The 16,757-nt window shown below is 39.7% G+C and overlaps 2 protein-coding genes across 2 annotated transcripts; one reads left to right on the forward strand and one right to left on the reverse strand.

Annotated features, from left to right (window-relative positions):
• Window positions 1-60: 60 nt before the first annotated feature.
• rnf121 (ring finger protein 121) lies at window positions 61-7,540 on the reverse strand. The gene is made up of 9 exons (XM_082550185.1): window positions 7,405-7,540; window positions 5,958-5,995; window positions 5,119-5,260; window positions 4,619-4,773; window positions 4,390-4,497; window positions 2,985-3,105; window positions 2,774-2,907; window positions 1,928-2,029; window positions 61-1,343 (listed from the first exon to the last, which is right to left on the reverse strand). The coding sequence occupies exons 1-9, from the start codon at window positions 7,480-7,482 to the stop codon at window positions 1,223-1,225; spliced, it is 999 nt and encodes a 332-aa protein (XP_082406311.1). The 5' UTR covers window positions 7,483-7,540; the 3' UTR covers window positions 61-1,222.
• A 2,498-nt stretch (window positions 7,541-10,038) lies between these two features.
• On the forward strand, window positions 10,039-16,656 carry LOC309715970 (ribonucleoside-diphosphate reductase large subunit-like). The gene is made up of 19 exons (XM_082549500.1): window positions 10,039-10,274; window positions 10,991-11,079; window positions 11,202-11,379; window positions 12,097-12,197; window positions 12,288-12,347; window positions 12,895-12,934; window positions 13,024-13,186; window positions 13,273-13,414; window positions 13,505-13,588; window positions 13,685-13,846; window positions 13,946-14,025; window positions 14,105-14,306; window positions 14,415-14,564; window positions 14,650-14,871; window positions 14,962-15,038; window positions 15,127-15,262; window positions 15,353-15,448; window positions 15,561-15,749; window positions 15,843-16,656. The coding sequence occupies exons 1-19, from the start codon at window positions 10,256-10,258 to the stop codon at window positions 16,032-16,034; spliced, it is 2,382 nt and encodes a 793-aa protein (XP_082405626.1). The 5' UTR covers window positions 10,039-10,255; the 3' UTR covers window positions 16,035-16,656.
• Window positions 16,657-16,757: the final 101 nt, after the last annotated feature.

Raw genomic sequence — 16,757 nt, forward strand, 5'->3', positions numbered from 1 at the left:
TTCTTTGTGACATTATGGAGGGTTGTGAATGCTACCTCGCAGACATATGGACAAAACACACATGATCGAAGTGACATTTATTAATCGGTCTGGATCAAAACAAAATGATCATATTTTGGTCTGGTTACACCCAGTCCTTTTATCATTTAAGCTGGTGGTGAGGTGCACAAATGGGCCCTAAAACAACTGCTTTATGCATTTAGTCTGACAGGTACCCACAAAAAGATTACCAACCATTCTCTTCCAGAAATTTCAGGATGGAAGATAATGCACATACCACGTGAAAATAAGACCGTCCCCATCTGCATGCTCACCGGTTAAAGGATCATTCTGGGATATTTTTCATCTTAAATTTAATTTGAATACTTTTGATGGATTTTAGTTCAGTTACATTATAACTTTGAATTGTTTATTTCTCTCCACACACAGTTTTGACTTAAATTTGCCTCCCTTATCATCATCTCTGCTACACCAAGACAATGCAAGGGAATTTAACTTAGCACTCACATATGCTGAGACACTGGATAAAGGTCAAACCAGAATGACTCTGTTACTACTTGGCTAAAGATTGGTGTTTCCCTAAAAGAGGACATCATGGATTCCAGTAACACTAGAATTTCCATCGTAAATGTAGGAGGTACCGTTCTTACCAATATGAGTAGTACTTTCTGACATATGATTACAACTTGGCTCCACGAGGCATATGACAGGCCCTTATGAAACTGGTGCCACTTGTGGTCAAAATACGTGACCGATGTGAAGCAGGAATTGCAACTAAAGCAGATGCGAAACTAATGTCTGTGGATATAGTGTTCATATATTTAGGAGTCCAGAGGAAATACTTATTACTCATGTTTGATAACCATCAGACACAAGGATGACACATTCCAGTATGATCCTTTAACCTTTTAACACTTAAGACATAAATTAGTAAAAAAAAAAAAACCCTCTAATGATTTCAAAAACCGCTTTACTAGGCCATGAGATACAGACCAATCAAATCCTGGGAAAATGAGACACACATCCAATTTTAGGTTACTAAGAAAATTCAAATAAACTGCAAATACAGATATGTGCCTATAAATATGTACAAAAAGTATAGACACTTTTTTTTTTTTTTTAAATTGGTGTTTTAGTTCAATGTTAGGCCCTCAGTCTTTTTGAGCCAGTGCATAATCTTCTCCACATGGTATGCGTGTCCGTTTCTGCCGGTTTTTGCCGGCTACTCCAGACCCAGGACGTAGTTGATACCTTGCACAAATCCAATAATAACAGGTTGCCAGGCCACCAAGTACCGAAGCCAGTCTAAAAGTTGTCCGTACATGACGTGCGGTCTTTCCCAGCTAGAATAGAAATGGTTAAGGAAATAACCCTTGACAACAATCAGAAATGATAAATAAATGGAGAACAAGAGGTCAACATGTAACCACAGTGATAACGCAAGGAAGCAGAAATCTTCATTAGCTCCTGAGAAATCATTAATTATATATAACATGTATTTGTCAGTTATATAAAGTGTTTTTCCAACCCACAAAAAGGAACAGGAACCTCGTATACAATTTATGCTTTGCTTTTGTTTGTTTGAAATAGCCTGTACTTAGCAGTCTGGAAAACACACACACACACACACACACACACACACACACACACACACACACACACACACACACACACACACACACACACACACACACACACTTGGCATAATTAGGTTTCAGTGCTTTGTCAGATCTCATCTGTCATACTTAGTTTTGGACTTAAAAGTAAATTCAAAATCTTCACAGGGTCTGTTTTTGTCAGCATTTTTATGCAGAAAGTTATTATTTCATTAGAATCTTTGAAATTACAACTAATTCAGGAATCATTCAATATTTAGTTTAAAAAAAATGTAACTAATGCAGACAAAATCCCAGAATAAAAAGGATACGGGTTACTGAACATCCTCTTCAGATCCACCTTCTCTTTGCAGTACGGACACATCTGCTTCTTCCCGACGATACACCATCCTCTTATGCAGAATTCATGGAACCTGGATTTGGAGTTAAGGCTCAAATACTTAATACTCGGAGATCTTTGAACATTCATCCAACATTAATGCTCTAATACCAGTCAAAAGGACAACATTCATCTGATACTAAATTATTTATACAAAACAATAGTACAATTTAAGGACAAAGGATAATTTCCTGCGCTAGTTTAACTACAGATAGCACTGCACTGTAGGGCGAGACACTTGTACTGCACTATTAATTAATAATTACATTTCACTTTGCAAATATGTGTTGTTTTTTGTTTTTTTGTTTTTTTTATCTAAACCTGGTGTTGCTTTTATGTGTAATAAAAGAATAATCTTCAGGTGTGGATAATGCATTTTTGATCACATCTTTTTGTAAGGAAATAAGATAGAGGTAAATTTTAAACAGCATTTTAAATAGAAAGTTGATTTCCTATAAAGAATACATCAAGGAACGTGTCAAACTTGATCCAAAACAAACAAACAAAACAAAAATCGTGAAATGGCACTGTGTATCATTTACAACACACAACAGATCCTTGGGGAAGTAACAGAGACATCAACAGTCTGGCATAAAGGTCAGGTAAACCCTGGCAATTCCTCTTTAAGCTGTTAATTTGAGTACACAGTGTAGTTCCATGTCAACCCACGACATACCTTTTATACCAACAGAATTCTCCATCACGCACCTGAACTTCTCTTTCAGCGGTAACCATTAAAGGCACGAAAATGTGTCAGTAAATGTCACAGGAAGGATACACATGGTTGCAAGATAATCGATATGTGTTCTCAATGATCCCTTCCTCACTGACATCGACAAGGATGGGCTGACCGCACACAGCACAGATGTTGTCTGAGAGGTGTTTGGTTGGCATGCCAGATGCACTGTAATACTGCGGGAGGGAAAAGCTACATTAAATTTTAGGTTACAGCCAGGAGAAAATATACAGTTTTAAATTTGCACATTTACCCCAATGGTTGAAGCCATGAAGTCCGCACACATCTCTGCAAAGTCCCTTCCCAGGACCCCGTAGTACAGTCCATAGAAGAGAAGTGAAACACCAAAGTCCATGGCATCCTCTGGACTTATCCTGGACAGAGAACACAGTACTGAAATCATCTGACTGATAATGTTGTTATTCAACCTGAAGTTCAGTTTGCTCCATAAGACGGGCAAATGCTTTACATTTTGCATGAAAGACTAGACTATAAAATTTCAATTTTCTGTTTTACTGTGGCTTTTTTCCCCTCTGTTTAAAAATAAATAAATAAATCACTATATTTCACCAAGCTAAAATTAAAAATTGTTAGAAATCTATCCTTTTATGATGATCCCAGAACATCAAACCATAAACAGTGATAACAGTGAAACAGAGCAGACAAAATATGACGTTTTCAAACTGAAAATTACATTTTATGAAAGCACTGTACTATAAAACGAATCAATTGACAGTTGTAATTCACCTTTTTATACATAAAGTGTCGGGAATAATTATTTGATCCCCGGTTTAAGTTGCTCACAAAGAAATGAACAGTCACTAATTCTTATGGTAGTATTTTTATTTTAATGGAGAGGACAGAGTATAAACCAAAAACAAAAATGCACTACCTTAAAAGTAAACTGGCCTCAGCCACTGAGTCTGTCACTGAGTGAAATGAGTATTTGATCCTCATGCAAAGCATGAAGGTGAAGCCTCCAGATAGTAAGTCAGTGTCTGTAATTGATTGACTAATCTGTGTGGAACATGGGCACAGTGTCAATCTGTGGGAGCCAGAATTCTGCCTGCGTGGTACAGGACCAAATACTTATTGCACTCAAGGACAAATCAATGTATAACTTTTGTAATGTGTGTTTTAATGGTTTTTGGTGCTCATTCAGTCTCAATTACAAAAAAATGAACAAACTCAGGAAGGGCTCAAATAATTATTTCCCCCACTGCACACGTGAGGCCTGTTAAAAAAGGCAGGTTTAATGAAAGAGAGATTTTGAATGGTAAAATCATCATCAAAGTAGTCAGTCAAGTAAACAGATACTTTTCACTAAAGCTTCTCCTTGTAATACTCTCAGCTCTCAGTTACGCTGGAAAAAAAATTTAATCGCAGTGTGTGCAACATCAAGTACTTTACTTCATAAATTAGCAAAAAACCAAATCACATAGATGGACAAGTACGAAGGAGGAAAGAACTCGTAATATGGAAAACAGCGCCATCTAGTGGCAGCCAAGTGCTAGAGGATGCATCCAACCTATCACAGAACCTCAGAATGTGTTTCACTGAAAAAATATTTCTATAGTCTCCCAATTGAAGGGTTTTAATTGCAGTAGATTGACATTCACTGACATTTTTAAAAAATTGAACTAATGTGCAATACATACCTGAATATTAGGTTAATACCAAAAAGTGTAAACATGACGACAGTGTAGCCAACTATTCCCGTGGCATAGCTGATTTTATACAGGAGGAGGAACCACTTGTACACCAACCTACACAAACAAAAAAGTTGAATCAGAATATATCAGGAAATTTTCCTGACAATTCTGTTCCCACACAGAGAGAGGAATGGGTATATTTACAGGAACGTGTGAGTGTAAACAATGGCTTTACCTCGGTGTGGTGCAGGCCAGTGGCTTACGGGTAGCACGGAAGGAAATGTACGCTGTGATTACAGAGAAGATAAACCACGTGGTCAGGAACCTCCACCAGTGAAGTTTGGTAGTAAAGTAGAGAGGAACTACCCACATCTGGAACAAAGTCACCAACTACAAGACAGCAAAGTGTGTGCGTTAGAATATTCATGCAGTCCTGACTACCATCAGACAGTGCAAACACAAAAACATATAACTTCAAATTTTTGATGATGTGGAAGAAAATAAGAAATTACAGGATCTCTCTTTGAGAAAACAGGTTTAACTGGAATTATGTATGACAACTAAGAAACCATAAAAACCACAGCATTTACTGTACACTTTCACTTCCCATTCTCTCTCTCACACACACACACACACACACACACACACACACACACACACACACACACACACACACACCTGTGTTAATTCAAACTGAACAATTGCCAAATTATCAGTGTTTCTTTTGTGCCTTACATTGTATGACTTTGGATGCCTCTGTTTCCACTGCACGAGGACTAGCTGGGCGACAACCAGGGTAACAATGAGGATCAGCACCATCTCTGCGTGCATGGCCTCATGGCCTTTGTGTTTGGCATGCATTCTTGCATGCTCCATCCTGTGGAAAAACACAAACTTAATTCAGCAACTGGCAAGCCTGATTAGACTGTGATGCCTTAAACAAAACTTGAATTAATGCGTAAAAGCTGTTCCAAGATCAACTCTACATCTTCAAGTAAAAAACATTTTGTTATACAGATTAGTCAACCCCTTGATATGGGTCAGCAGATGGATGAGAGTATAATGTCCAATATCTTTTTTTTTTTAAAGAGTGCAAAAGATATCCAAAAAAAGAGGGATGAGTAATTTAGAAATGGTGTCCTGATAGTTTGTTCAAAAGATAAATTACACCTCTGACTGCACTGTGTACAACAGTCTCAGCACTGTCTGTAGCAGTGTATGCATCACGGCTAACCAGATAGTCATGCTGAGTCAAGCAGCATTATTACATTATGCTGCTTCTCTTTTCAACACAACTATAAGACATTGTATGGATAAAAGAAGAAGTCACTCGGATGAGTGACGAAACGTTTCTCCCACGAAACGCTACGTCCAGATGAACAGAATCAACTTTTGGAGATATGGGTAAAAATATTTGCAATCAATATCTGATTTTTCAATCCCTTAAAATATAATAATAATAATAATAATAATAATAATAATAATAATAATAATAATAATAATAATAATAATAATGGCCAAAGAATCCAGAATCATATTAGGAAAATGTATACATGCATGGCAAAGACACTAACCTCCACTTCTCTTCTGGTGAAAGCTTGGACAAATCATACTAAAGAAAGAGAGAGAAAAATAAGTAACAAATTATCAAACTAAAAGCTTGCATGAAATTACATCGGGACATATGATAGTGTGCACACTGATCACAGAATCGTTTTAAAACTCCTATAAAACAAGTCAATCCCACCAAACTGCAGCATTTGCTTCACCTTTTACACAGTTGGCTCCAAACCCCAAGATCTTACGCTGCATACTAATTACAGAGCAGCTAAAAAAAAAAAAAAAAAAACTAAAAAAAAAAAACTGTAATGGGACTGAAACATTTAGGTTTGGTTGAGCAGCAAGATATAAGGCAATTGCATCCTGAAATATCTATATTTAAACAACAAGAACACTGGCATGATTAACCGGTAGTCCCTCCCATGTTGTTGAGCTTGTTAAGCTACTATCCCTGTATTCAAAACAAAGAACTGTTGATGACTCCTCTATTTATCATCTGCTAAATATGGTATATGAATAACAGACACAAATACACATTTAAGGGCTCACATCCATATAGTACGATGTTCCTTGTAAAAAAAAAAAAAATCAGTTTTTACCTTTTATACCTTGTTACCATGAAAACAACACATTTTAGGTATACCTGCCAATCATTAGCGTCATTGCATTTTACTCACTTAACAGATTAGCTCATCTACGTGTTGTTTTTCACTGCACATACTAAGATGTAATACAAAAATAGGTCAGTGTGCCACATTAAAGTTCCTACTGAAAGATAGATAGATAGAGTGAACTCATCAGTGACGGATATAAAGACCTCTTTGGGATTTATTTCAGGTTGTGATGCCACTTTTGCATCACAGTAAATGTTCTGCCTCCTACCACCTGCTCTTCACATCTCAGACTTTGAGAGCTTTTATCACCTTATTTAGTTTAGCATCTAGCTCGATTAGGTTTGACCAGAATGTTGAAATCCCACAGGAAGTGATATAGTCTTTTCTTCTGTCTGACTTGTCGCGGCTAATGCATTTGGTGACCTTTGACCCCAACAGCCACATCAGCTTTATTTGTAGGGTTATTAATTCAGACGGTCACATATCTCACAGCTCAGATCAAACAATCGCGAGTGCACAAATCTCGTATGAAATACAGTTTTTTTTATAAAAATAAGTAAACTTTGGTGCTACTTTAGTCACATGAAAGTAACTAACAATAATTAGCTTGGCAGTTGGAAAAAGAGTCCTTTTACGCTTGCACTGTCGCTTTGACCAGTGAACAGAACAGAGCATTTTATACACACACCTCTGCTCAGTAAAATATGGCTAACAAGCAGTTAACAAGCAGCTAGCTACTTACCGGAGTCTAAGCCCAGGAGTAGCAGTTGGGTTAGCAGCAAGTAATACACCACATCATAAATCCGTTTTATTGTCACAATACCTCAGAACGGTCCGTTATTCTCACCTGGTTCGGTTCATCGTGATGCTCCAGTCCATGATCGTGCTCAACACCATCAACCTCCACCTCAAACACCCCGGCCATCTTCGGAGTGCTGCTTTATCGTTCCGGGTACATTAGCATTAGCGAAAAACCGGGCACATCCGGTCTTGGATGTTTTTCTTCCTTCAAAATAAAGGGCGGGACATGTTCAGAATTTTTAGCTTAGCTTTTTGTTGTTCCCTCTTGAAGTCATAGTTAATGTTTGAAAGTCTCAGGTCGTCACCGTAAAAATTTTCCCCACATCTACACGGTGTTTTTTGGACGGCGCCCTGTATTTTAACGCTATAATTGTGTAGCAATTTGCTCTGAAGATTAGATAAGATAAGCAAAGATGAAATAAGTACAAGTACCTCGGGCTGTGGGTGGACAATAAACTGGACTGGTCATGCAACACAGAGCACCTGTATAAAAAAGCCCAAAGCCGACTGTACTTCCTCAGGAGGCTGAGGTCTTTTAACATCTGCAGGAAGCTCCTGAGGATGTTTTACCAGTCGGTGGTTGCTGGAGTACTTTTCTATGCTGTGGTGTGCTGGGGGAGCAGCACAGCAAAGAGGGACTCATCCAGGCTGGAGAAACTGATCAGGAAGGCTAGCTCTGTGGTCGGCATGAAGCTGGACACTCTGGTGACAGTGGCAGAGAAAAGGACATTAAAGAAACTGATGGACATTATGAACAATGCTGGGCATCCTCTGCACACGGCCATAAACAATCAGAAGAGTCTGTTCAGTGACAGGTTGCTTCTCCCCAAGACAAGAACTAACAGACTTAAAAACTCCTTTGTCCCACACGCCATCAAACTGTTTAACTCCTCTCTGGAGGGGAGAGGGAGGGGAAACAGGAGGACAAAGGAGGGGGGAACAACTAAGCTGTAGTGCCTCTTCACCTCACTGTGCAATACCTTGTGCAATACTTTTTGTAAATAGTCAACAGTGCAATAGACTCAATACTTGAAATGTGCAATTCACTTGTATTTTTATTTTTTATTCCTATTTATTCTATTTATCCCCTTTGTATATTTTATTTATATTTGTCTCTGTATTTATATATGTGTGTGTGTGTGTGTGTGTGTGTGTGTGTGTGTGTGTGTGTGTGTGTATATATATAACAATTCTGTAACTGTAACTTCGGTCGTTGCTGTGCTTTTTGGAAGTCGAATTTCCCAGAGGAACCCACCCGAGGGATTAATAAAGTTCTATCTTATCTTATCTCTTATCTTATAAGATAAGAACAGATAATCCCACAAGTTTTTACAGCAGTTAAAAATTCCGTTCAACGCAACATATAACAGACCTGCTTAAATTAGTAGACTAGTATATAGCTTACTGAAATAAAACGGGTACTAAATACTGAAATATGATATGACAAAATAAATGTAATACAATTGTTAAAAAAAAAGATAATTAAAAAATAGAAATCAAAATTAATAGAACAAAGCTACCCAAGTAAATGTATAAAAAATATGCACAGTCCAAAGACATGCAGTTAGTGGTGGATAGGTTAATTGGAAACTATAAATTGCCCATAGTTGTACCCTGCTTCTCGCCCTGAGACAGCTGGCTCCAGCCCCCCTGCATGGATGCATATATACAAATACTCCTCTGTCACACACAATTCTCTGCACGTACTCCTTCACTACATTCATGAATCTTCTATGTGGTCTTTCTCTTCTCTTGAATGGTAGGTCCATCTTCAACATCCGTCCACTGCACATGTGCAAACCACCTCAACCTTGCCTCTCCAAAAAGTTGAACCTGAGCTGTCCCTCTGACAAACTCATTTAAAATCGTGTCAATACTAGTGATGTGCGATACCACTGATTTCCTTTCCGATCCGATACCAAGTAAAATTCAGGGTGGTATCGGCGATACTGATCCGATACCCATACTCTGTACAAAAACTTAATCTTTCATTGCATTTCATAATACAATATATAATTGTATTATGTAATTGTAATAAGAACATAACCATATTGCTTCATAATGATTAGAGGACATCAGACAACTTGTTTTTATTGCTTAATAATGCAGAATAATCATATAGAAATAAAAAAAAACTGACGTTGTGCGCTATTTGAGCATGTTGCCTGCCTGCAGCACTAAAGGACTCTGCGAGAGACGTCTGTCTTGCCCTAGCAGCACCTGTCCCTGTCGTCCTCTTCAGTTCGCCTCAACATAAGCTTATCATATTCTGTGATGTGATTTACTCCGAGGTGTTTGACGACGTCAGTGGTGTTGCCACAACAACTTGTCCACACAGGAGTCTGTTTGCGCTCGGCCATTGTTGTGAGTGTGCACGCCAGGGGCGGCCACACATTTATACAGCCGTATTCCGCATATGACTATGAAAGGCAGATGTAGATTTCCTAGAGCTATGCTTGTGGCACATATAAATATGAAATTCGGTGTTACAACTTGTTTCTGGTTTTCAAGACGTTTATAAACACGTCGCCAAACTGCACGGACGAGCCAGTCCTGTTGTAGAAACATAATTGCATGTTCTACTGTTGCATCCCGCCAGATTTTTGGTCCGGAAAGAGGTCACCGGAAAACGTAAAAGGACGAACGTGATTGGTTTAGAAGCCTATTAGTCTCGTGTGATTGGCTGAGCGACTGACACACTTTGGTGTAACTGACTTCGGGCTCTTTGGCGCGCTCAGTTTGAGATTCTGCTGTGATGCTTGATTGTTCTCACAGGGTTTATAAGCTTGTTGTTAGCTACTTTGCGCCACAGTTTCTTTAGCTCGTTTCCAGCATCCAGCTGAGAAGATACCAACAGCACCTGCTTTCTGAGGAGACCCGCCGCTTCATTTGTCATCATGCATGTTATCAAACGAGGTACTGTAGCTAACTTTAATACTTCCATTATCAAAGAGGCTGATGCAAACCCGGTCACCGGCTTTGGTACAGTCGTGGGAGGGGGAAGCCTTGAAATGTATTTACGTTGCAGTAAATATTAATAGCACAACGAAACATTGCATATTTTGTGTGCATGTGTGTTAAATACACGTTAAAGGTGCTTTTGTTTCTTTGTGTGGTGTTTCCGTCGAAACGCCAAACAAAGACTCCCGAGTTATGAAAGGGCAGAAGAAGCGGACAGAACCGGTTGCTAATTTTCCCCCGGCTTCTTATGTTGTTTTGGTCTTCTTTATTTACATATGTAACATTTGTATTCAAAATAGAAGCAGGACAGCTGAAATTTTAAATTTGTTTTACACCATGTCCACAGGCTTCCCTCTGTGACAGATGTGTGTGTGGGGAGGGCGCTTTTGGCGTGTTTTTATCATCTGTTTTTTTTGGCGCGCAGCAGCAGCGAGGTGTTGCCTTTTGTTGACACTAAATGGTTGGGCAGCTGATCACTGGGAGCCTCATCTGAGCTAATGAGTAAACTGGGGGAATAAATTGAGCAGGAGAGTCAATTAGACGGTGATATGCGGTGTGTTTAAGACTAAGTTATATTAACTAGCTAGGATACTTTACTTCAGATAAACGACCAAAGGAGTTTGAAGACTACTGAATTAAATTTGTGTTATTTTTGTTTGTTTGGTTTTCAGATGGACGCCCTGAGGCAGTTTCCTTTGATAAAATCACTTCTCGGGTCCAGAAGCTTTGTTATGGACTCAATTGTGACTTTGTGGATCCTGTAAGTTGCTAACACCCCCCCCCCCCCCCCCCCCCCCCCCAAAAAAAAAAGAGAGAGAGAGAGAGGCAAAGAAAAGTCAGGTGATGAATTAATATAAAAGCTGATATCTTGTGTTTCCGCAGGCCCAGATTACCATGAAGGTGATCCAGGGTTTGTACAGTGGAGTCACCACAGTGGAGCTCGACACTCTGGCAGCAGAGACTGCTGCCACTCTCACAACCAAACACCCAGACTATGCAGTCCTGGCTGCACGCATCGCTGTATCTAACCTGCACAAAGAGACCAAGAAAGTATTCAGTGGTGAGTTTCATTAGTCCTTTATTTATCCAGGTAAAAAATCTCATTGAGATTAGAAATTGGTGGCACGGTGGGGCAGCACTGTTGCCGCACAGCAAGAAGGTCCTGAGTTCAATTCCAACATCAGGCCGGGGTCTTTCTGTGTGGAGTTTGCATGTTCTCCCCGTGTTTGCGTGGGTTCCCATACTCTGACACTTTGATCTTAAGTAGACTGGACCAGTGAAACTACATGATAAATCTAAAAAATGACACGCACAAAAAAGTTCTGGTAGTTCAAAGGACAAAGTCCTATAGTGGAAAGTTTTATGTCATTTAATTATCTTTTTAAAAAATTACTTTGGTGTAGTATGAATAGCAGTAGAGTCTTTATCATTAAGAAACACTGCAAAACTTCTGAAATTATAATTAAAAGTCAAAATCTATGCATTACCATCCAGTGGGCCAGATTAAAATCTTCTCTGGGCCGATTCTGGCCCCTAGGCCTTATGTTTGACACCCCTGCTCTGCACCAACTTCCTGAATTTCTGTGCATTTCATGAAATGTACCTATAGGTATGACTTTACATTGAAATCATAGCACCTGTAGTCTACTATAACACCCCCTGGTGCACATCTTTTGTAGTAACTAATAATGCTGCACACAGGAAGTTGCTTAGCTTTTTAGGAAGACTTAAATAATCAGCACTAATATTGAACTGACATTCCTCTTTGCTTGTGTAGACGTTATGGAAGACCTCTACAACTATATCAACCCTTTAAATAAACGTCACTCTCCTATGATCTCCAAGGAGACGCTGGACATTGTTCTTGAAAACAAGGCTGTAAGTGGGGTTTGATTTTATCCTTTGTTCGTCTCCTCACAGTTAAGGTTTGGTGAAGCTTTTTAACACATTTTCCTCAATTTTTTGCAGCGCCTCAACTCGTCAATCATTTACGACAGAGATTTCTCTTACAACTTCTTCGGGTTTAAGGTAATTTCTCATTTTACCCTACATTTAACATCCTGTCCATTAGACACACATATTACCAGAATACGATACTTTTGCAATGTTTAACATGTTGCATTATGCAGAATATTTTACCAACACTGTGGTTTATCCCGGTTTTTCAGCTGCAAAATATGTCGTCAAAGTTTGTGTCAAAGTTTGTCAGTATCAGTATAGCGCACAACGTCAGTTTTTTTTATTTCTATATGATTATTCTGCATTATTAAGCAATAAAAACAAGTTGTCTGATGTCCTCTAATCATTATGAAGCAATATGGTTATGTTCTTATTACAATTACATAATACAATTATATATTGTATTATGAAATGCAATGAAAGATTAAGTTTTTGTACAGAGTATGGGTATCGGATCAGTATCGCCGATACCACCCTGAATTTTACTTGGTATCGGATCGGAAAGGAAATCAGTGGTATCGCACATCACTAGTATTCACCCCTTTTTTTTATTCTCTGACCCCTATTGTGCATACACTATGATTATGAATCTAATTTGTGCTTTTTTCTCTAACAGACTCTTGAGAGATCATATTTGTTGAAGATTAATGGCAAAGGTGAGAGTTAAATTCCCTACAACTTATTGATAAGCATGTTTATGGGTGCAGGCCATCAGGGACTAACAATTTAATGTCTTTCTCTGTAGTTGCCGAGCGACCCCAGCACATGCTAATGAGAGTGTCAGTCGGGATTCATAAAGGTGACATTGATGCAGCCATTGAGACCTACAACTTGCTGTCAGAGAAGTGGTTCACTCACGCTTCTCCTACACTGTTCAACGCTGGCACCAACAGGCCCCAGCTGTCCAGGTAAAGAATTTATAATTGAGGGTGCTGATACGCTCTGATACTGTGGGGATTTTTCCACCTAATATACTTTGTTTGGATTTCTGCAGTTGTTTCTTGCTAGCCATGATAGATGACAGCATTGATGGTATTTATGACACACTGAAGCAGTGCGCGCTCATCTCAAAATCAGCTGGAGGTATTGGAGTGGCAGTTAGCTGCATCAGATCTACAGGCAGCTACATCGCTGGGGTGAGTAAAATTTTGACGAGTTGCTTTCATTTATACAAATGTGTTTTGTTTTTTACTTAAAGTGGTGCGTGTTTGTTTTGTTTCTTAAAGACTAATGGCACTTCCAACGGGCTGGTTCCTATGCTTCGTGTGTACAACAACACAGCACGTTATGTTGACCAGGGTGGCAACAAGGTAAAGATGAGATTTTCCCATAAATTATGGAAGATGTGTAACAACAGTGTAAATAAAATGGTGCTAATCGCATGGCTTGGTTTTTGTGTACTTTAGAGGCCTGGGGCGTTCGCTATGTACCTCGAGCCGTGGCATTCTGATGTGTTCGAGTTTTTGGAGTTGAAGAAGAACACGGGTAAAGAAGAGCAGAGGGCGCGGGACCTGTTTTTCGCCTTGTGGATCCCAGACCTTTTTATGAAGCGAGTGGAAACCAATCAGGTGATTACTGGGGGGAACTCCATGCTGGCCAGAGTTGACTTTAGGGTTTTATTTTTTCCTAAATGGTGAACAAATCTTATCCTTCTGCTGTGATTGTAGGACTGGTCTCTGATGTGTCCCAGTGAATGTCCTGGATTGGACGAATGCTGGGGGGAGGAGTTTGAGGAGCTCTACACTCGGTAAGATCAGCACAACAAACAGCTTTTTTTTTTTTTTCCCCCAGTGCTAACCTGTCCCAATGATGGTCTTGGTTTTCAGATATGAGAAGGAGGGCAGGGCTAAGCGTGTGGTGAAGGCTCAGCAGCTGTGGTACGCCATCATTGAGTCGCAGACAGAAACTGGTACACCATACATGGTTTACAAGGATGCCTGCAACAGAAAGAGTAATCAGCAAAACCTGGGCACCATCAAATCCAGCAATCTGTGCACAGAGATCGTAGAGTACACGAGCAAAGATGAGGTGAGGGGTAAAAGATGTACTGGTCACAACAAATTTAGCTTTTTGGGACAACTATGTGTATTATTCTGTCAGAACTTGTTTTCAGTTTGGTTTGTTCTCCTAACTCAGGTTGCAGTGTGTAACCTGGCTTCCATCGCCGTCAACATGTACGTTACACCAGAAAAGACCTATGACTTCAAGAAACTTGCATCTGTTACCAAAGTCATTGTCAAGAACCTGAACAAGATTATCGATATAAACTACTACCCAGTGCCTGAGGTATGACTTCCTTTCTGGTGTTGCAGCCATGCAGCTGGGTTTCATAAGCTCTATGTAAACATAACTTCTCTGTCCCTCTTTTCAGGCTGAAAGGTCTAACAAGCGTCACAGGCCAATTGGAATTGGTGTGCAGGGTCTGGCTGATGCTTTTATCCTCATGCGCTATCCGTTTGAAAGCCCAGAGGCCCAGTTGCTCAACATTCAGATCTTTGAGACCATGTACTACGCTGCCCTGGAGGCCAGTTGTGAGTTGGCAGCAGAGCTTGGCCCTTATGAAACCTACCCCGGCTCTCCTGTCAGCAAAGGAGTGAGTAGATATCAGAGTGTCTCAAAACCATCCTGGGATACATTTTAGCAGTTTGAGATCAAAACCTAACAAACACGTTTGTTTTTTCAGATTCTTCAGTATGAAATGTGGAATAAGACTCCAACAGATTTATGTGACTGGAAAGCACTAAAGGAGAAGATTGCCAAGTAAGTTTTCCTGAATGCCTGATTTTCAATTTACTGCTCACGTTAACCATAAATGGTGGCCATAGTTCTTACTCCTGTCCATCCTCAGGCATGGTGTGAGGAATAGCCTGCTTTTGTCCCCAATGCCCACAGCATCCACTGCCCAGATCCTGGGTAATAATGAGTCCATCGAGGCATACACCAGCAACATCTACACCCGCAGGGTGCTTTCAGGAGAGTTTCAGGTGAGTGCTGAATGCATCTGCCGACTGTGTGTTAAGACATGTGCACAGCAAAGGCAAGGCTACTATGTGTGTTTTCAACCTGTCCTATAGATTGTGAATCCTCACCTGCTGAAAGACCTCACAGAAAGAGGACTGTGGAACGAGGATATGAAGAATCAGCTCATAGCTCATAATGGATCCATCCAGGTAAAAGGCTTATTCAGTTGTTCCATTTCACTGCTCCAATTGTTCCTATAATTAAGCCCAACTTCACTTGTGGAGAACAAATAAAATGTGAATTTGTCCCTCTTCTTTTCAGAACATTGATGAGATCCCAGATGATCTGAAGCAGCTGTATAAAACTGTGTGGGAAATCTCCCAGAAGACGGTCCTCAAGATGGCAGCAGATCGTGGTGCATACATTGACCAAAGCCAGTCGCTTAACATTCACATTGCTGAGCCAAACTATGGAAAACTTAGTAGCATGCACTTCTATGGCTGGAAGTTGGTAAGTTAAGACCAACTGATTCATGGTTGAGGTGGAAATGGAGAAATATCCAAACAGTGTTTGAAACCTTCCCTTTTTTTCCTCCCTCCACAGGGCCTGAAAACTGGCATGTACTACCTGCGGACAAAGCCTGCTGCCAACCCTATTCAATTCACCCTGAACAAAGAGAAACTGAAGGAGGGCCAATCGGCTAAGAGCGTGAAGGAGGAGACCAAAGAGCGCAATACCGCAGCCATGGTCTGTTCCTTAGCAAACAAAGACGAATGCCTGATGTGTGGCTCTTAAATGAAGTTTGCTACGCTCAGACAATCGCATTACTAAATCACCTCAGCTTTGCCACTTAAACCTCTGTTTTTGAAACACTTGGTGCTTTTTATCTGTATAAGATGTAACATGTGGTTTATAAATGCTGATGTCTTCAGATTACAAATATTTACAGTTTTCATAATTTAATATTTTTTTTGGATTTTAAAACATTTTTTCTGTTTTCTTGGGGGTTTTTTTTACATCATGAAGCATTGCATGCGTGTTTTGTATAGAATTTATAGGTTTTAATGAATTAATATTTCTTTTAGCTTCAGGTGGGTCATACTAATGAATTCAGGTTGACCTGCATTTTAAATGAATGGAAAATAAAATATTATCCATGCTCTGAGATTCAGCATAATTATTTTTAAAGATACTGCATACAAGTTTTGGATTTTGCTACAGGACATCAAAACCTGTTGGACAGCAGCGCTGGGCTTAAGTTGGGCTGATGAGAACAAAAACAAAGTTTAAGGAGACATTGTGATAGAAAAGGTTATAAGCCAAGGTGATTTTCCAGTGCAAGAGTTTGGATATGTGCCATGGGACCGATGCTGCTGCAGGTGATGAAGTAATGAGCCAGTGTGTTCCTGCCTGAGACCTCATGGGAGTATTATGTATAAAGCAAGCTGAGACCTGTATTGTCACAATGTAGCAACGGGTATAGGTTAGCTGCCTGATGGAAATAAAAGGAGGCGACAC

Source organism: Aulonocara stuartgranti (assembly GCF_965226115.1).
Source record: "Aulonocara stuartgranti genome assembly, chromosome: 10".
Classification (NCBI taxonomy): domain Eukaryota; kingdom Metazoa; phylum Chordata; class Actinopteri; order Cichliformes; family Cichlidae; genus Aulonocara; species Aulonocara stuartgranti.